The sequence below is a fragment of the Diadema antillarum genome, unplaced genomic scaffold (assembly GCF_040938485.1).
Source record: "Diadema antillarum isolate AM-2024a unplaced genomic scaffold, OU_Dant_1.0 seq00000718_RagTag, whole genome shotgun sequence".
NCBI classification, from domain to species: domain Eukaryota; kingdom Metazoa; phylum Echinodermata; class Echinoidea; order Diadematoida; family Diadematidae; genus Diadema; species Diadema antillarum.
The window spans coordinates 505,921-527,451 of record NW_027271622.1 but is presented as its reverse complement, the minus strand read 5'-3'; the positions used below and the strand labels follow the sequence as shown (position 1 = coordinate 527,451).

Here is a 21,531-nt window from a genome sequence, read left to right as displayed (position 1 = left end):
ATTATTTGCCTCACAATAAAATCACTGATAGAAGCAACACACACTCACCCACACCCACACCCACACACACACACACACTGACCTGCAGTGACAGATACTAGCTTGCAACTTGTCAATTACAATGGAAACAGATGGTTGTGAAGAAGATATTAAGGTACATACGTGCAACAGCTAATGTGCATTCACCATAACACATATCAATGTTTAAACTGAATATTAACTCAACTCCACCGTGCAAGCATCTCTCTCCCCCCCCCCCCCCCTCCCCCTCTCTCTCTCTCTCTCTCTCTTTCTCTCCCTCTCTTGGTATATTTTTCTTCATCGGAATCAATGAGACTATGTTTTGGAGACATGGGGCAATGCATAATCAATGGATGGCCGATACCAAGCTTACAAGTGTACACTGTAGCTAGCAGAAGGTCAGATTATCTATTAAGTGAACTACCTTTTACATGAGAAATACAATGGAGAGAGGAAAAATGGAACAGAACATGTTACCTACCCAACACTAGCATCCACAGCCATTGTCTTGATAAATAAGTAACTACACCTTGCGTTTGGTCCAGCATGAAATTAGAACGTACCATTACTGTTTCTCTACTCTTATATGATGTGCCTCTGACATTCAGCCATTTTTGAATACAGTCTACAGCCTCTAGCAGTCTCTATACACCTCACTTTCAGCAATGATGTTACACATGACGTTACACAAAAAACACCCTGAATACACTCTATGAAAGCATACTAGAAATTCTTAACTATAAAAGTACGCACTATATATGAATCATGAACAATTGCGTACAACTGACATTCACAGTCCTTACGTAAGGTCACTTGACATGTGGATCTTTATCAATAGGGAGCTTTAGATTTGCAACACGGACGTTTGAGATGACATTTGATCTCTATGTTCTCCTCTTCCCTGCGTCGTTATGAAAAGTAGCTTTAGATTACGCCAAGACGCAACCTACAAAAAATAAAATGGCGCCCCCATATTTAATCGGTGCATGAAGTAGCTATGTACGTCGTGAATTGAGTGGACGTAAAAATAGCCCAGAACGTGTAGTGAAAACTCGGGCATGCAAGCTATAAATAGATCGACTTTGATACGCGTTTCTGTGCATGCTCAAAATAGGTATTTTTCCCTCTGAACATGCCCATCGCAAAAATCTAAAGCTCCCTTTTATGTAGATGAATGCAATAGCTGTATTTATTTACAAGCAGGAATGATCAATGTAATTCATTAAGTAAAGCGGCAGCGGTACTTTATAGAACTTACATTTAAGTACACAAAATGCGTAGAGATGGCATAATCCCATTATATATAATGCTGATCATCTATGGACACGAATGGGAACTGAGAATGGGAGAATAAGAAAAGGGGGCTCATTTTGCATTTTTTTTTAAAGATATAAAATAGACTGTTGCACAAAGTTGATTAAGAGCCTCTGCCTCTTGCACAATTATCATACCTGCCGTTACGACATAGCCTTTTTAATTACATCTTACACAAAGTATTATCTTTTTAAAATACTCTTTCTGCATTAAGGACACATTTTTGGGATGTTTCCATCCATTACACAAATACAGTATCATTGTCACTAGACCTACACGCCCCAAGGAAGAGACAATTAGACAGAATACCAATTCTCACATAATTTCCTCGCATTCCAATAAAAATCAATCTTACATAATGAATTGCATAATATGCCTTTATGAAAAAGTTTTTAAGAATATGTGGCACCGATTCAAAGCGCATAAATACAGTGGTTTTAAAGTGAACAATCTTGCCTATGGGTTTAACAGCGTAGACCCACCTCTACAATAAGTCTTACTGTCTTCTTGCTACGGCCTAGACAACTTGTTTTAATCAACACATTTTTTTTTTTTTTTTTAAATGCCTTTGCCTCATGAGCACTTAAGAGCAAATACCTAAATCAAAATGCACAAACACACACAAATTTGAAGGACACTGGAGTTCCCAGCAACAGGAGATGGAATCTGTGAAAAATTGCACCGACATTGAACTCCAATGATATATATATATATATTTTAATAAATTACCTGTACTTTTGTATGTGTGTGTTGTGTGTGTGTGTGTGTGCGTGTGTGTGTGTGTGTGTGTGTGTGTGTGAGCTATAAAGACCAGCACTGATCGCAAATTTCACTGCTCTTACGTTATTTTGCGCCCCACAAAAACTCCGGTGTTTGTGCATCAATGTACAAATTCACATCCACAACCTTGCCTTGACAAGAGAGTCTACTTAATTCTTGAGATTTTCTGCTGTAGCAGGTATCTCACACACAAGAGCTCCCCAAAGTATACCTATCAAAAACAGCCAAAAACAAAAATAAAAGCGGACAAACAAAAACGAAATGGTTTATGATTGCAACTGTAATCAGTGCTAAATTTCTCTGTACATATATCAAACTTATTATCTATCTCCAAAAGCTGTTAAAGGCATTATTTACCATTTGCACATGAAAAAAACAACCCAGCTTTAGTGCTTAGAAAAAGTTTTAAAATGTGAGTTCAGGATGTAAATAATCAGTGTAAAAATGTTACTCAGTACAATCAAAGTATTGTTAAATAAACAAAATGTGAACAAAAGATACAATTACATTGTTTCTGGAATTGTCTACAGTTACAGTTTATTGAAAAAAATAGTGATATCTCTTTATATTCTAGACTTTATTGCAAAATTTATACATGGTAGGACGTTTTGTGATACAACTGATTTACACATATGCATCAAGTGTGATAACTCAAATGCTCTTTAAGTCACTGCTTTCACTGGTAAACAATACCTTTAAAACTAAAGACTTCTAACACATTCAAATAATCAGTGGATGGGTGTTCTTCATGTACTGCTCATTTACAATACAAGATGAAAGATAACAAGCACACCTAATAGAGAGGAAAATAACACAACCGATACCAACACATAATTAGCATGAGCATATGACTTTGGCTTTTAGCAAATCAATAAGAATCTGTCCTCCAGTCAAACATGGATGGTGTAGGAATGTATATTTGCAATCACTATCACTACAGTTAACCTTGCCTAAATCAAATCTATTTGTACACAAGAAATACCTTCGACTTCGAGAAAATTGGATTTATGGGGGATTAAAATCAATCGAATGTAAAGAGAAGAGGACTTGAAAAGACCTTCGACTTACGCGATCATTCGACTTGTGCGAGGTCGACTTCAGTGAGATTGACTGTAGTTCAGCCATGGTACTACATGTATTATAAACGTTTTCATTGCTTAGTGCAGATATCGTGTCTTGTGGGATAAGCTGGGTTTGAAAATGAATAGATTAATTGTAGGGTCTTAAACTGAGGCGATACAAGCTCCACATAAAACCTGCATCAACACTCGGCCGTCTGAGAGCTGGGATCCGACTCCAGCTTTGCCGCCGCCGCCGCTGCCTCCTTTCCTGCCTCCCCATTACCGGTGACGTCGACGGCAACGGCCCTGCCATCATCGTCAGTGGGCTCCCTGATGTCGAGCGTGACTCCTGCGGCTCCCGCCCCGGCTGGTTGACTCGCAGGTGTGGTGGGCTCCTGCTCTGGTGCGTCGTACGCTGGCGGCGGGCTCGGCTTGGACTCCTGCATGTTATTGACGATGCTCTCTTCGTAGTTATCCTGTGGGTTGCGCCTCATACCACGGCGGACCAAGTGCTGGAACTGGAGGGGCGAAAATATGGCAAGTCAACATTTATTCATTTCAAGACATCCACATTCAGTCTGCCACTTTCATATTTTAAATTTGAAATAATTTGAACAGTTATTCTATCTGTAAGGATAAGTGACACTATCTTCAAAGATTATTTGCACACTACACTGTGTTTTTATTTCAAGATTTTCACCGGCGGAGAAAATTTTTGAAAACTCATGCTTTTTCTATGTCAGGCCTTGTCAAAGGATTTTGTCATCTGGCAAAATGCAAATTATGGTGGAGACCCATTGTTATATTTCGATGACTTTTTATTCTGCCGAGTCTAACCACATGGCAGCACTAAAGATTTTCTCACATCACCTTTATAAACATAATACTGTAAAAGTGGAAATTTTTGCGCATTTCGCGCAACCAGATGCTAGCGCGAAAATAAAAGCATGTGAATATTTTTACATGCCATATGTTCCAGTAGTTAGTGTCCTGATTTTGCGGAATTAAAAACACGCGAAATCCATCTTACCCCCGAGCGCGAAAAATTACTCACGCGAAAATATCCACTTTTACAGTATTTGATTTGGATGCACAAATCAAACTCAAATAAGTGTTTAATTTGCAAAAAACAAACAAAAAGAAAACAAAGCAAGGACACAAACCATAGACATTTTTACACAACAGCACAAATAATTGGAGATTACATGTAGCTTTTTCATGCTCATTTAGTGAAACTTTGACAAGAAGGGCAGCATCCAAGATGTGCACTGAGGCAAGGAGTTTAGGCCATGGCAGGGTCATGGTGGGGTCACAATCAGACACTGATTAAGAAACAATGGCTGACCTGGATAAGGGCCTGTCCAGAACGTGACTGTGGGTTCTTGAAGGCGTAGATCGCAAATCCCAAACCAATGAACACAAGCGCAAATAAGATGAGGAACACAATCACGAGGGCTGTCCGAACCGCGTAATCTGCAAATATATGATTATGAAATATGAAATAAAGCTTATAAAACAAAAATACCAACAAAAAAATGACATGTTAAACATAAACAATGATACCAAGTACAGATTTTTTGAAATGTGACTTTAAAAATCAGTGGACAACTGATGAATACGTCCCTATGAAGCTGAAAAGCCATCAAATCTTATTTTGCCGTGCTGTTGATCAACTGAATATGTTTGTGTCTAAGCATCATTGAGAGACAACACAAGTCTATGCAAACAAACAAACAAATAAAATGCTTTCCCCACAGATTAATGTGTAAAGCCTACCAAAATTCCAGGAATGATGGCTTGCATAACAGGTAATCCCTGAGGGATCAAAAATGTTGAAGAAGAAGAACATTTCCAAAACTGGCGTTCAATCTGACAAAGTCATGCAGCACAACATTATTAGTACATATACCATCATATTTTGTTCAACATTTCCTAAGTAGTTTCCTACAAATGCCACTAAATCCAATGTCTGCATCAAAGTGTAGTTCTGAGAGTACTTCCAAAGTAAAGATGCTTGCAACTGTCATTCAAAAGTCTTCATCATGAGGAAGAAAGGATCACATAGTAATTAATGTGGTAATCAAACAATAAAACAATCAAGTCCTACTTAAAAATCAAGTGTGCAAAAGGGATTCATTTGTATTTGACACAACCAATTAGTTAATACACATTGAGTTCATACATGTAAGAAAATAAATGGTGTTTTCCTGAACAAAGTGGGAAACTGTTCCCAAAATAAAAACAAAGAAACAAACATTCTACTTCAACAGTAGAAAGAAAACAGAAACCCATGTTAGAAAAAAAAATCAAAATGCAAATAGCAATGCATGAATTGTTTCTTTCAAAGGGCACAAAAAACATGAAGTTTGTCCAATTTGATTTCCAATAATGATAATAATGATAATAATAATAGCTGCTTATATAGTGCATAATATTCCTGGAATCTCTATGTGCTTTACATAATTGAGTAGAATACCATTAACTACAACTTACATAATTTTAACAAAACAATATAATTAATCATACAAAATACGACAAATCATAATCATTTAATAACAGAACAAATATGTTTTTAAGGACTTGAGGAAAGTGTGAGTACATGTGATGGCCCTAAGATGACTTGGTAATTTGTCCAGAGTACAGGTGCTGCTGACTGAAAAGCCCGATCCCCATATGAACATGTTTTGGTTGTTGGTATGATTAATAAATTCTGGCTAGAAGATCGTAAATTTCTTTGTGGAATATATTTAGTGATCATGTCAGACAAATATATTGGGGACTTATCTATCAATGTTTTATAACATAATGCAAGGATCTTGAACATGATTCTCTTATCTACAGGCAACCAATGCAGATATGACAACAAGGGTGTTATGGGATCTCTTCCTTTTGCTCGCATTACAAGTCGGGCGGCGCAATTCCAATGTACCCAGGTGTCAAATTTTGTTCCCATAATGACAAATACCACTTCACTTTCTGGTCAAAATGAGAATTAAACACGCAAATAGACCAGCTTTGCTAGCATATTCAAATTCTAGGCATTATTTTCTGACAATGGTTCTTCTTGACGACCTGAGGATTACCCAATGGAACAACCAATTTTATTCAAAATTAATTTAGAAGTAATGAAAAGTATTATTGAGGCACAGGTCAAAAGAATATTTGGTTACAACTTTAGGATGGAAGAAACATCCATAAATTTGAAAATGTTAGTAAACGAGTCTATTGAAAACAGTTTGGTCTCTTATGCAGTCAAATATGCATACATCAATTGAAAGTCTCATACTATCTGTAATTTTTTCCAAACTAAAAATGAGCTCCCAGACTAAATTGTAAGAATTGTGTGATCATCACATTGCATACATCTAATGATCCTTTTTTTTTTTTTTTCATGGTTGCACTACTAATCTTAATTAATTTGGCTTCCGGATGCAGAGTTGACTAAACTTTGGCAACAAGAAATCATTAAAAAACTAGAGAAGAACTCTGAGAGCGCAGACCTTTGCCGAGCAGCTACTTTCCACCAATGAGAGGTCAGTGATTTCCACCCATTCGTATGCATGCTGAAAATTGCCCGATTTCCTAATATATAAGCCTTCTGTTACGTCACTAACCCGAGCAGAAACTAGAGCACGCACTCTAGTGCGCGTATGAAAACCTCAAAAGTACACAGCCTGAACTCCCAAGTTCAATGAACCTACCTACCAAAATATCGACAAATCCTTCATAAAATCCATTAAAAAATTCTGGATCACTACCAAAATTTAATCATCTGTTTCTTGTGCCATTCTCAACCTTTTCTTCAAATTTCATCCACATCCGTTCCCATCTTTTTGAGGTATTTTGCACAAGGACAAACCAACGGTAACGAAAACAATCATAACCTTCTCCCTTGGGGGAGGTAATAATATAGCACCAAGCTTCATGATATTGCTGGCATATTAAACACTGGCCAAACTCTGTGAAACATGTACATCAGATTTGGCCTCCCCCTTGAAAACTAGCAACCCCAAGTACTGACCACCTGGACTCTCCTGGACTATGCATCAAAACTCATCTTAGCTATTCTGTGATGGGGTGTACATTGTACTTGGAATGTGTGCTGAATGAAAAGGATATCGTTTTCACTACCTATAGAGGGTATACCTCTGCCCAAAAAGTACTATCCTTTCGGGCTGATGCTTTCACAGAGATATTGCACATTCGAAATGTTGCAAGGATAAAGTCAAATTAAACTTCTGTCACCTTCTATCTGAGTCTTAATCAAAATGGCGGCAGCTATGTATTGTAAAACCAGAAACATGTGCTGCATAAAATTTTCTGGGAAAATGCCACTAGCATTAATCAATGCGGTGCGTAGACATGAATCTTTGCATGCATTTTAATTGTCCGCATCTTTGCTCCTTGCGAAATTCGAGAAAATTTTATGCACATGAAAATTTCTGGTTTTACAGTATGCAGTAGTGAAGGAATCTGCGCAATTCACATTAAAATGTGTACTGCACAAATGTATTGTGTAAGTGCAACTGTATTTCTCCTATCCTGTTTTAAATTGCCTGGTGGGTTACATAATGTTGTTTTTTAGGGCCAAGTAAATGAATGAAATAGTGTCACCTTTATAATGCAGTGTTTGTTATAAACAAAACAAAAATAAAGCAAATTTTTAATGAACAAAGCAAAATGAACACCATACAAGCTTTGACAGATAAAAATTTTGGAAAAGGGGAGGTGAATATAGTGCACCTACATTACAGACTATAAGAACTGTATTGCAGATGAAAACCTCCTGAGGGTTAATATACTGTGAAAAAAGGTGCATACAGGAGGTGAACAACACATTGATATTTCACTGTTAAGCTTCAGCATGAAGTTCCATTGCTTTAAATTCACCTACAAACATTCAAAGGCAGTGGAGAATCCCATTTCACTTTCCGTGCTACATTGTGACATGACAACGAGAAACCTCACCATGCACACGATATACCCACTGCACCTCCGTGTACTATGTGAATTTTCAATTGATTGTATCCATTACCATTTATTTGAAGAGGCTTGTGCTAACAAAATCTCATTTGTCGCAGCACTGCTGTTATTAATATGCTACTCCATGGTTTCCTCATCCCTCTACTTTGATGCAGTTAGCATTAAAGGGGAATTCCAGACCAGTTAAAAGTTGGTCTGAAAAGAAAGAGTAAAACATGGCAAACACAACAGTGACAGTTTGATCAAAATTGGAATAAAAGTAAGAAAGTTATGAAATTCTAAAGATTTGCTAATTCTTGTACAACAGTTCTTGAACAGTTGATATGAATAATGTAAATGAGTGAGCTGATGATGTTTAAATCACCACAAAATTTTCCATTCATCATGGACCAACAAATGAGGAACATTCAATTTTTCTGGTCTAAAAGAATAAAACTTAACGTTATTCCTGGTTGAAGAACTTCATAATAATGATCAGTAGATATATTTGGTTTTGAGATTGGGGCATAATTGCATTTGATTTTAAAAAATTGGAAATTTCATAATTTCATATATATAATGTATAGCAAACTGTGAGGGGATGACATCCTCACTTCACTATTTGCATATTCATATTGACTGTTCAAGAACTGTTTCATGAAAATTAGTAAAACATCACACTTTTATAACTTCCTCAATTTTCATCCAAATTTGATCAAACTTTCACTGCTGTGCTCGGGCGATTTTACTCTTTATCTTTAGACCAACTTGTGTTTGTCATGGATTTCTCCTTTGATACTTCAGCATGCATTAGTAGTTATGGCATATGCATGTATGAGAAAAGTCATGTGTAGCAAAAGAATTTCCCATGCTGTGAAGATGGCCTTTCGGCCCTTGCTTTTTACTTTGGTACATACATGTAATACAGTTGTGCATTTACATTCACATAATTATGGTGAAGGAAAGGAAGTGTGTTTGCTTTTTTCTCCGATTTAAGCCATCTTTGTGCCACCCCTACTCTGTAAAGTGAATCTCCACAAATAATTGATAAATTTGTCGTAAGGTACAAAAAATAAGTTGAAAATCAAATACACAGCTCTTCTTGTGTATCATTTTCTTTCTCTTTTTTTTTCTGAGCCTACAAATAATGACATGTTTCAGAAGGTAAAGACTTGAAAATGGCTACGCTCAAATTTCCAAACAATCCTATGCTTTTACAAAACAGAGTCATAAATGTCTCATAATTGTACCTAGGAATTATGTCTCCCACAGTTGGAAATCAAAAAGAAAAGAATGAGCATTAATTATTTGGTGTATTGCTTCCTCCGAAGCCTACAGACCCAAGTGAGATGTGTATACACCAAGTGGCAAGCACCACCCATTCATTTTTTTTGAATAATTTTTGCTTCAAAAATCATATTATCATATTCAAATGAAATTCACTCATTTTGAGTCCTCACACAAAATCTGGGCGCGTTTGACTTTTCATTGGTTTTGCGATGCATGCCTGATGGTCACATGTTTGCTATGACGGTGACCACACCCATTTCTCTCCATCCCATTTTAAAGAAGAAATCCACTCCAAAATTTCATTTATATCATAAGGGGGGGGGGAGAATTTTTGCTGCAGAACAAGGCAAAAATGATCAAAACTGGATAAGAAATAAGTACATTATGACATTCTAAAATTTCTATTTTTTTTTTTCAGAAAGCACTTCTTAATTAGTTCATATCAGCAAGTTGATGATGTCATGCTTTCATAATTTCTTATTCATTTCATATACAGAAATGACAAAAATCTTATATTTCAGCTGTACAAATATAAAACTAGCCTTAAACCACTCAAAATAAAAAGAACATATGTTACTTCTCATATACTTTGGTATGGGAATATGCTTTTACCTGTATTAGCTAAAAACAATTATTCTGAATTTCGTATTTAACATACATGAAAAGTTGTGAGGACATGACTGTGACATCCTCAACTCGCTCATTTGAATATCAATTAGGACTGGTCAAGAAATGCTTTCTGAAAATATGTGAAATTGCAAAATGTCATGTCTTCCTTATTTCTTACCTGATATATGTCATTTTTGGAATGTTGTGTAGGGATTTTTTTTCTCTTTCTCTTTATTTTGGAGTTTATCTATTTTGGGGGTGGATTTCCTCTTTAAAGTAATAAGTCTGGGGACAAGAATCACATCTCAAATTAAGTAAAACCAGAGAGAGAAGAGGTGATGTTGCTTCCAGTTTTGTTGGGGTGTAGTGCGCTGCCAATATAAACAAAATGAAACAAAATAGAACAAGGCAGAACAGAGTGAAGCAGTATGGTTGCACTGAACTATCAAAAAAATATTTTCTTCTTCTTTTTAAAAAAAAAATCCTGATACCATATGGCACGAAGACAGTGGGAAGACTGCTTGTTTCCATAGCGATTGTTGAGGTGTGTGGGGGAACCCCGGTAGATCTTATTACTGTGGGTAGAATGAATACAGTAGGAATACAAGTGTCTACTTTTTTCTTCTTGTTCTTCACTTATGTATTAGAGAGGGTTTTATCAACACAGCCCAGATCACAATTCAGAAAAAGACAAAATGTCTGCAGTGTGAATTCTTCAGAAAGAGTAGACGGACTGTTCACTGCATCCAAGAAACATGCAAACATATGTAAATGGACAAATAAGTTTACACATTATCTGTTTGGAATAATACTGCAAATTTGGATCCATTGAGACAGGAATCAGGCATATGGCTCCCATCACTTGTGAGGGAGCACACTAGATGCTTTATAACACATGCAAAGTTCACAGCAATCAAGAAGACAAGTCATGATGCATATATTTCAATATGATCTATGACCATGGTGTAATATTCACACATACAATATTAACTCAGACACACACAGGAAGTGCACTGCATGGCTAAACCCAAAAGCTTTGAAGTGGCAATGAAACAAACACACACACACACACACACACACACACACACATGGAACATGTAATCAGAACATTTTCATCATACTGTGTACATATGGTGTAATGACTGATATTTTCCAGACGAGGCCTCACGGACATGCATGGCGGATACATATTGTGGCAGCTCAGATCCAGTTTCAGAATAGTCTGGTCGAAATGATCTGTTTCCTCTTAACATCTTCAAATGATACTCTATGCTAAAATAAAGCAAACTTTTCACAATACTGGTTTTCTCACTACTGGTTTTCTCACATTGATTACATTTGTTAAATTGTCACTGAATTCTTACCTGGATTATGGCATTCTTCCTGTGCCTGTAGATAAATCAGAGAAAAGGGTTGTAAAGTAGTCAAAATGCTACTCAATTTCAACATAGAGGAACCACTTAAAAGATTACAAAAGTCACAAACAAACTATTCCAAACAGAATTCAAGAATTGCCACTGTTCAATCAGTATTCTAATAAATGGGAAGCCTACTTTAAGGACAACATCAATGCAACTTTTCCAAGGCAAATTATATTTATCACTTAAACGGAACAAAACAGTGCTTACGAAGGAGAATTCCTTGTATAAGTATCCATGCATAACAGAAACGTTGCACACTTCATCTTATTGAGGAAAGAAAGTTTTATGAGTGTATGACAAAAGATGGCCATGGGTGGGAAAAAACCCCTAACTTAAACAAAAAAAAAAAAAAAAAAAAAAACCCTCATGGAAAATACTCGTGTATAGGAATATTCAACAGACGCATAGATTGTAACACTAGACAATACTACATAGTCCAGCTGCATGCCTAACCCATCCTTAACCCGTTGAGGATGGTTTGATTTTACTACAACACGCATTTCCCATAGACACCTGCCCGAGTATACTCGGGACTCATCCCCGACAGGTTACTCCCACAACACAATACACTTTGTGTAGACTCCAAAACTAGCAGAGAGACAGCATTGTGGACTGAGTACAATGATGAAGCATTTGAGAGTTTAATAGAGTGCCATGTAGGGCAATCGGCATCAGGAACCAGCTATGGGGAACAGGGAGGTATTACCATGGTACCCTTATCATACATTTTGCATGTGTAGTTGTGGACAACATGATCTGGCTAAAATGCCTATGGGGTCAGGTGGGATCAATCGACTGTCTCCTTACGTTTTCTGGGCAGTCTGCATCCAGCCAGTCCTGGCGGTTGCGGTCAAAGCCGCTGGAGCAGCGGCCGATCTTGGAGCACCAGCCGCAGTCGAACTGGATGGCAGCTCTTATGGCCAGGCACTCTGAACAGCTTTTGTAGAGGTTGCATGCTGTTGGCATTGGGTATGAGGTTGGGGTTGGGAGTAGGGGTAGGAGGTGGGGGTAGGGGGTGTGAGAGGGATGTGAGAGGGAGACCAGTAACAATGGATGTTCATATACATCCTTTGAGGTAAAAGTTTCATTTGGATTGCTTTATCAATTGTTAGGTATGTGATGTACATCTGTTTGAGTATCAGGTGTTTAATACAGTAACTTTCTCATAACTGACAAAATAAAAATGATTTGCACAATAAAAAGGTCTTAAGCAGTTAGCAAAAGTGGAGCAATGAAGGAGAAGGATTCATAGAATCACTAATGTCTGAAAAATATGCCCCATTGTGATGGTGTCATAGACGACTTTTGTAGCTAACCTTTCGATGAACTGTTCTTTTGAAAAAGCGCATGTATGAATATATTAATGAAATTTTATGTTGAAACAAATATCTTTTGCGAAGCATCCCTTTTAGAGGAATTAAAAACAAAATGTGTTCGGAGAAATCTTCATCCATCATACACGGTACAAGTACTGTTTTAGCTATGAAAAAAACAACAACACTGATATATGCATCACAGCTAAATTCATTCTTCAAAAATCATATTTGTACATTGTTGGATCACATGTGAAATACACCACTACACATCAATGGCATTTGGTGAAAAGCTTCATGCTCATATCTTGCATGCATATTTAGAGTGAATTTGTTTGAATAACCATCTTAAATACCATTATATGATGTGGCGTACAGGTGTATATTGTGGTTATTTGCATTCACAATATGAATTACCACGCAAAATACAGTGATATTCCACTATCGATGTGAATGCATCTGGAATGAAACAAAACTATTGTGACTTTGATACATCAAGCGTTTGATATTGAGGACGTTGTACGTACAGTTTGTAGCATAACAGTTTAACTCACTGGGTAGGGGCTGGAGTACGAAGGCAGCGCCACCCTTCACCAGTGTGTCATTGAGTCGGACGTTGTGGTAGTGATAGATGGTTCGCTGGATGAGCAGGGATCCTTGACAAGACAAGAATTGAGGGGGAAGAAACATCACAAAATAAGCGCAGCTTTAAAAACAAAACAAAACAAAACAAGAACTAACCATCGAACAATCAAACTAGCGAATAGTGAAGAGAGAAAAAAGTGGCGCTCAAATTACACATGGCGGGTGACATGACATTTGCTCCTGCGACAATTGTTCCTGTCTTATGATCTCCAAGGACTTAGGATAAGGGTTGTGATAGGTTGATGTGAGGATTAGGATTAGGATTAGGCTTAGGGTTATGTTGAAGGTAGAATTTGTGTTTGGCATTTTACAGCATGCAGATATTTCGTGGGAGCAACTATCATAGGAGCAAATGTCAAGGAACTGTTGCATATTGCTACTCAAAGGAAGCATGAAGTCCAGTGTGGGTTTGTATCTATTTCACCTGGCCATTGAGGAAGCAATATTGTAAATACTATATTCTACTTGTATGAGCAAGCATTCTATAAGGACCAACAGCTGAAGTACCCTTCTGAGGCTGGATTGGACAATGAAGATCTAAGCTGAACATCATTGATGTCATATTTAGACTCAAACCAGCGACCTCACATGTGAGAGTCGATAGTGTCTTTAAGATATAGCACCTCCGTTAAATTAATATGCATAATTCAGTGAAATTTTGCCACTAAGAATTGGACACACATGCTATTCACACTGTTTTTCATATAATAGAAATGTAATATATAAAAGAATTGAAATTATCATTGGTTTTGCTTTTCACTATTAAAAAAACCCCCAAAATTACAACTGCAACAGTTGCATGCAAGGTGCAAGCGCTATCAAACTAGAAATGTCGCTATGGCAACTGGTATGCCTCCGCCATAATGCATGATTCTCCTAACAGGTCTATAGTACATGTGGACAATGTGTGATTACATTTTCACAAAATTGGCAAAATATTACAATGACAAGTTTGTCACAAATGTGTTGAATGTTCACCTTCCTTGACCTAGGTTTAATCGGATGAATAGGAGAGCATGTATTTGGGAATTTACGGACTTTAACTTGACTTTGACCCATTCATAACTTTATGCATTAAGTAATTTTCAAGGTAGGGAGAAAAAGTGCAATTTCTGTATTGAATAGTAAATTGTTACCATTTTCATCTGGCCTTTGACCCTAAGATTAAAAAATAATCACTGTCAGGCAGAACATGCATGAATATATACAATAGTAAGTTTCAAGATAACTTGAGCCACTTCCGAGATACAGAGGAAAAAACTAGTTCAGTACTTTCACTTGATCTTTGACCTTTTGACCTTTGAGGCAAAAAAAAAAGAAGAAAAAAAAAGGAACTTTCCAGAGAATCTCTATTAGGTTATACATGCATACACCAAGTATAAAAAAAAAAAAATAATCCTGCTACCATTGAATAAATATGAGGGAAATAGTAAGATTTTGAAGTGTTGCCTTTGACCCCTGACCTTTGACCCCATGAACCCTAAATTCTCTAGATAATCACTGCCAGTCAGTAAATGTATAATGTTACATGAAGATACCTTGAACAATTTCCAAGGTACGGAGAAAAAAAGTGAAGTTTTAATATTTTTTACTTGACCTTTTGACCATTGACCTTTGACCTCGTGACCCCAAACTTTCACCAGAGAATCTAAATTGGGTAATACATGTATACACAAATATCTTTAGGCATTGCATAGATATGGTGGGAATAGTGAAATTTTACATATTTGACTCTGACCTTTTGACCTTTGACCTTGAGCATGTGCACCCAAAAGTTGATAGGCACAACTTCACCCCCTAATACACATACATGCCAAGTTTCATTGGGATACCTCAAAAGGTTTTTAAGTTATGCTGTCCGCAAAATCCATTACGGACGGACGGACGGACGGACGGACAGAAGGACGGACGGACGGACAACCCGAAAACATAATGCCTCTGGTACCACTTCGTGGCGGAGGCATAAAAACAAGTACAGTATATTACCTGGATATAGGGGCTTGTCAATGTAGTATCCATCAGCAAGACCAACTGTGACCTTGTGTCCGTTCCCTCCTCTGATATCATCCACATCAGCAGAGATCTAATGTATACAGGTAACAAGAAAGTGAGAGTGAGAGCATGTATGTGTGCTTGTTTGTTTGTGTGTTACAGAGAGCAAGAAAAACATGTTAGGGTGTGTATGCAAGCCCAAGTGTTTGTGTGTGTGTGTGTGTGTGTGTGTATGTATAAGTGTGTTACAGAGAGCAAGAAAAACATGTTAGGGTGTGTATGCAAGCCCAAGTGTGTGTGTGTGTGTGTGTGTGTGTATGTGTATGTATGTGTGTGTGTGCATGAAGAAGTGGAAAACAGAGAAATGAAAAGTGTTGCAGTTCAAAAAGTGTTTGCTGTTCAAAACGAGGTGAAACAACAATTCAAAATTTGACCAAAGTAATCAATGGTTTAATTTGCCACAAACTATTAGTTAGGTTCACATGACTAGTAATCTTTGCAGTTTAAAACTCATAAATTAGCTTGTAACTCTAAAACTGTGATGTAGATACACATGACACTTTAACAATCTTGGAGATTAACTAATTAAACACTAGTCCCAGTATACTTGGGCAGGTGTCCATAATTGTCCGCTTGCAAGTATAGGCAAACAAACACTGTGAGATGTTTCTTATGATGCTAAAACAAACTCTAATCAGACAAATTTTGTGAGTGCATGGAATAGACAAAGGCCTAATATATATGACCAGGTAAATGCTGACTTGATCAAAATGAGTAAGGATCTCACTATTCACTAAGTAGGATCTAGTCTGAAGATACATGCAACATATTAGGCTCTCATAAAAAAAAAAGCTTTCTTCATTAAAAGCTTCCGGATTATAAAAGAGCAAAAACAAACTATAAAAATATGCAAATAAATGTGTCAATAGTAAAACAGCAAAACAAGCAAGTCCAGTTACAGTTGAGTTTGAAAGATGTCTGAAGTTTGCCAGTCTAATCTGAGAAAAAAAAATCCATCATGATTTGTGAAGTAGACCACTAGATGGTAGGCATTTGTCTACATGCTACAGTAGGCTGTGTACATTGCACCTGCACGGGTTAAATACTGTCAGCATTTGTAAAGCTTTGTGCAATTAAGGGATCCGGGATTGAAAGACTGGTGGAAAAGAGTACAAATTCTTATAATTGATACAGTGTAGGTCTCATCTGAATTATCACTGGAATCAAAATCATATCAAAAGTCTTCCACAATGATACCAGAAAGAGGTTTTTATTATATTTAGCACAAAAACAGCAAGACTAGACCTACACATACAATATATATATATATATTTTTGCTTAAAAGTATTATTCTTTTCATTTAAAGTTTGCATAAACAATAAATGAAGCATGTCATAATGCTAACAGAAAATTTTTTCATTAAGCAACATTTTGCAAACACACATGAAGAGTGTGTTAAAGGCTGACTGCTATCAAAATACTCAACATAATTCTTGGAATGCGTATGACATCTTGTATGGCAGTCATATTCAGAATGCATAATATACAGTATATGTACAACCGTGTAGCTACATGTAATTGCTTGTTATATACCACAAAAATTCTGCCCTGCAGCTTTATAAATATGAAAAGATATGAAACAATTGACTGTATGATCAACGCACATCGTGAACTTTACAGTAAAAAATTCCAAGACAAATCAACAAAGACAAATATACTGCTTATTGACACATTCAAATGATTACAAAGTACGCAATTTCAAGAAATATAGAATAATGCCCAACCTGAAATACCTACGTTTTTCTATCAAATATGAAAAACACACACAGTTAGATATCGTCACCGACACTTATTTGCATGAATTACCTTGCCGTAAGCAAATATGATGCGGCCGTCAGACATGAGGGTGGTCTGGAAGGTAAAACGGCCAACTGCGAGGTCAGCGCATGCCATGCGAGATTAACCGACCAATCGGCAGGCGGCAGGCAGCCAGGAGGGCGGAGTCACATGCAGGGATGACGGGCAGGCAGGCAAGGGATGCATGTTAAGGGACAGAATGCAGTCAAAGACACAGACAGCTGGAGGGTTAGTATGAATACAGTGCAGGCCATGGTTTAAAAAAAAAAGAGCATGCTCAAGGCAAAACACAGCACACACATACACACATTCATTATTAAAGGGGAAATCTACTCCAAATATAAGTCAATCTGATAAGAAAGAGTAAAATCTTATGAGTTCAACGGTACAATGTTTGATTGATATCGGATGAATAAATAAGGAAGATATGAAATTTTGAAGTTTCGCTATTTTTTTGGAAACAGTTCTTGAACAGTCAATATGTATAAATGCAAATTGCAAAGTGAATGTGCCATACTCTCACAACTTGCCATACAGAGTGTGCATAAAATTCTGAAATTTCCAGTTTTTCATTTAAATACAATTATGCCAAAGGCTCAAATCCTTGTTTATCTAACTGATCACTATTCTGAAATTATTCAACCATGAATAACATGTTTCAGACTTAAATGCCAGAAACATGAAATTTTTGTCATTTTTTTTTACAAGATCAATGGAAAATTGTGAGCTATGACATGGTTAGCTCACTTATTTGCATATTCATATCCACTGTACAAGAACTGTTTTGCAGAAATTAGCAAAATTTTGAAATTTCATATCTTCCTTATTTTTCATTCGATTTCAGTCAAATTTTTACCAAGGAACCCATAAGATTTTACTCTTTTTTTCATCAGACTAACTTATATTTGGACTGGATTTCCCTTTTAATAAACACATTTAGTTTTGTTTAATAAACACATTTAGTTTTGTGACAAGGAGATCACTGATTTAACTGATCAAAGTCATAGGCATTAAAGCGGAGAAAGCTGCGAGATATATTGTGGTTGAGCTATACAGTAGGATCATTCAAGTTTCCTTGAAAAATCACAAGTTTGATATCTCCTGTCCACATTGACTATTATAAGAATGTTTAAAGATTAAAAACTCTCCAAGTCTTTAAAATAATAATAATAATAATAATTGATATGATTTATATAGCGCCAAATCCACTCTGCAGAGTGCTCTAGGCGCGGAAGGAAGAGAAAGTGACGAAGTAAAAGACATACAAATATCAAGTACATGTAATGAGTAATCAAATTGAGGCTTTAAACAAGTGAGTTTTTAGACTGCTTTTAAAGGAGTCTGATGAAGAACAATTTTTAACGGCTGAAGGTAAGTTATTCCATAAGGTGGGAGCAGCATGGCCAAAGGCACGTGTGCCCCATATTGTAGTGAATCTTGGAATTATCAGAGAACCGGAGTTGGATGAGCGTAAAGATCTAGCAGGGATGTAATTATGGAGTAAGTCAATGTTATACTGAGGAGCAGCGCCCTGAATGCAATGAAAAGTCAAAAGTAAAATCTTAAAAATAATGCGATCTTTGACTGGTAACCAATGAAGTGATCTCAAAATAGGGGTGATGTGAGTGTGCTTCTTGGATAGTGTGATGATGCGTGCTGCCGCATTTTGAAGCCTCTGTAGCATGGAGAGCTGAGTTTGTGGTAAGTTAAATAAGACAGAGTTTCCAAAATCGAGCCTAGAGGATATCAAGGCATGGACTAATTTTTCGGTAGAAGAGCGGTTCAAATATTTTCTAATGAAGCCGATATTACGAAGTTGGTATCTTACAGATCTACAAATGCTAGAAACTTGATGAGACATAGTCATATTACAATCTAGCATTACACCCAGGTTGCGACAGGTTTGGGACACACTAATTGACATGCCGGAAAAAGAGATGAAATTAATGTCAAGTTTACCTAATTGTGTCTTCGAACCAAACATTAAAAACTCAGATTTATCCGTATTCAATTTCAAAGAATGTGAGTTCAGCCATGAATAAACATCGTTCATTGCATTCTCAAGCTGACTCAAAGCATGTAAGGCATCGGCCTGGTTAGGTTTGAAAGACAAATACAATTGAATGTCGTCAGCGTATATGTGATAACTAATTTTGTGCTGGCGCAATATGTGTCCCAGGCTAATAAGATAGATGGAAAACAAGGTGGGCCCGCCCACAGAGCCCTGTGGAACACCGCATTTGAGAGGCATATCATTTGATTTACAGCTGTTGACATACACTGCCTGTGAATGGCATGAAAGGTAAGATTTAAACCATTCGTATGCCTGACCTTTTACACCAAGAGATTGGAGGGTGTTTAACAAAATTGCATGATTAACAGTATCGAAGGCGGAGGACAAATCAAGTAAAATCAAAGCAGTGACATTTCCACGATCCATTTCCTGTAGGATGAAGTTCGACACATTGAGGAGAAGGGTTTCTACACTATGGTAAGGACGATATGCGGATTGAAAAGGATCAAATAAAGTATTAACCAAGAGATAATCTGTAAGTCTGGAGAAAACAATCCTTTCCAAAATTTTAAACAAAAATGGAAGGTTACACACGGGGCGGTAATTTTGGAGTGAATCTGGGTCTAAGGAAGGTTTTTTCAAAAGAGGTGTTATGTATGCAGATTTCAAACATGAGGGGACGTAACACTGATCAATACTTAGGTTCACAATCATTGAAATAATAGGAGCGAAAATGGATGAACAATCTTTTATCAATACAGTGGGGACTGGATCTAAAGAACATGACTTGGGAGGTAATCTGCGAAGAAGAGCTTGGACCTCGTCGGGATCAGTGGGCTTCAGGGTTTCAAGGGAAGCTGTCGTGAGGGGCTCCTGCGCCGATTCGTCTGGACAGAGACTGTTACTGATAGTCTCTACCTTTTTCCGAAAGTAATCGATGAAAGTCTCGGCCACTGCAGAACTGTCCGTGTGGGACGGTAATGGTGAAGATTGCTTTCGATTGAGAAGGCGGTTGGCAACGGAGAAGAGCCGTTTGGAATCTTCGCCACAGTCTTCGATGAGGCCCACGTAATAAGATCGTTTGGCCCTCTTCAGCAGGGAGTTTACCACATTCTTCTGAGCACACAATAATTTCCTGTCAATTTCACTTTTACCGTTGGAAAGCCATTTCTGTTATTGCTGTTATTGCAGTGGTTTTGAATTGACCTATTGGGTTCAAATGTTCATTTTTCTTTAATAATACTGAAATTCCATAAAACCAAAGGGAATTCTGCACCACAGACTCAACTGAAAATAATTTAAGGACCTGAATTTTTACTTTGTTGTAGCGAAATTTGGTTAAAACTGTGGCCCATTCCTTTTTCCCACACAACCTTTCAAAATCATGTGAAGAATGTGTGTGTGTGTTTTTTGTTTTTTTTTCAGCTAGTCCTCTGTACTTGTAGCATATAATGATATGAACATATTTTTGTATCATAATGCAGAGACACACACAGATTATTGGCAAATTCATGAGACTCCTGCTCCTAAGTTATTTTCTTCCCAAATGCATGATGAAGTACTGCACACACTGTGCGTTTTGGGGATCACACACAATAGCGGGCGCAGTCATCAACATCATTTCGAACGGAAGTATGAACGATATGTTAGGGTGGTAGAAAATGCAAACATCATTAGTTCAGGGTCCTAATGTACAAAAAAACAACAAAAAAAAACTAATATGTTTGCAAAGACAGATGAAATAACAAGAACAACTAAAAAAACAGCTAATCAAAATTTAATATCTGAACAAGAATCTAATTTGAAAATCCATTTCTCTTTCCTTGCAATTGGCACACACTATCTTTTTCTCTTTTTTTTTCTAGAGGGGCCCAATACGTATTTTAAAGAATTGTGTTGTTACAGCTGCACTGATCTAAAAATCATGCAAATTCTAACATGATGCACTAAATTCCACAGCATGCTGCACATGTTTGGCTCAGTCTGGTCTCTTCATTCAAGATACAAGGCCTTCAATAAGGGTTTCATGTCTTCATGTTTACAGTGGTAGCAAAATGTATATGCCTACATACATTGAACATGTGTGTAAATGTGTGTCTGCATACTATTGAAGCAATAGGGGTACCAACCAGAAAAGGACAATGAAAAGAAGTTTCTACACAGATAACATTACTCTGCCTTGATGGATTATGTCTGGCTTCCAACTCGGCTGTAATATCAGACCACAATTCCTTCTAAATTTCTCCGTTGTC

The 21,531-nt window shown here is 37.1% G+C and overlaps 1 protein-coding gene across 1 annotated transcript in view; it reads right to left on the bottom strand.

Annotated features, from left to right (window-relative positions):
- Positions 1-3,376: 3,376 nt before the first annotated feature.
- The window catches only part of LOC139737985 (plexin domain-containing protein 2-like), a 36,677-nt gene continuing 18,522 nt past the window's right edge, over positions 3,377-21,531 (bottom strand). The window contains exons 6-12 of the mRNA XM_071648651.1: positions 17,275-17,339; positions 15,403-15,499; positions 13,326-13,427; positions 12,266-12,414; positions 11,402-11,426; positions 4,522-4,649; positions 3,377-3,694 (exon numbers count right to left, since the gene is read on the bottom strand). Coding sequence (XP_071504752.1) covers positions 3,377-3,694; positions 4,522-4,649; positions 11,402-11,426; positions 12,266-12,414; positions 13,326-13,427; positions 15,403-15,499; positions 17,275-17,339 — 884 coding nt within the window. The remainder of the gene's footprint in view (positions 3,695-4,521; positions 4,650-11,401; positions 11,427-12,265; positions 12,415-13,325; positions 13,428-15,402; positions 15,500-17,274; positions 17,340-21,531) is intronic.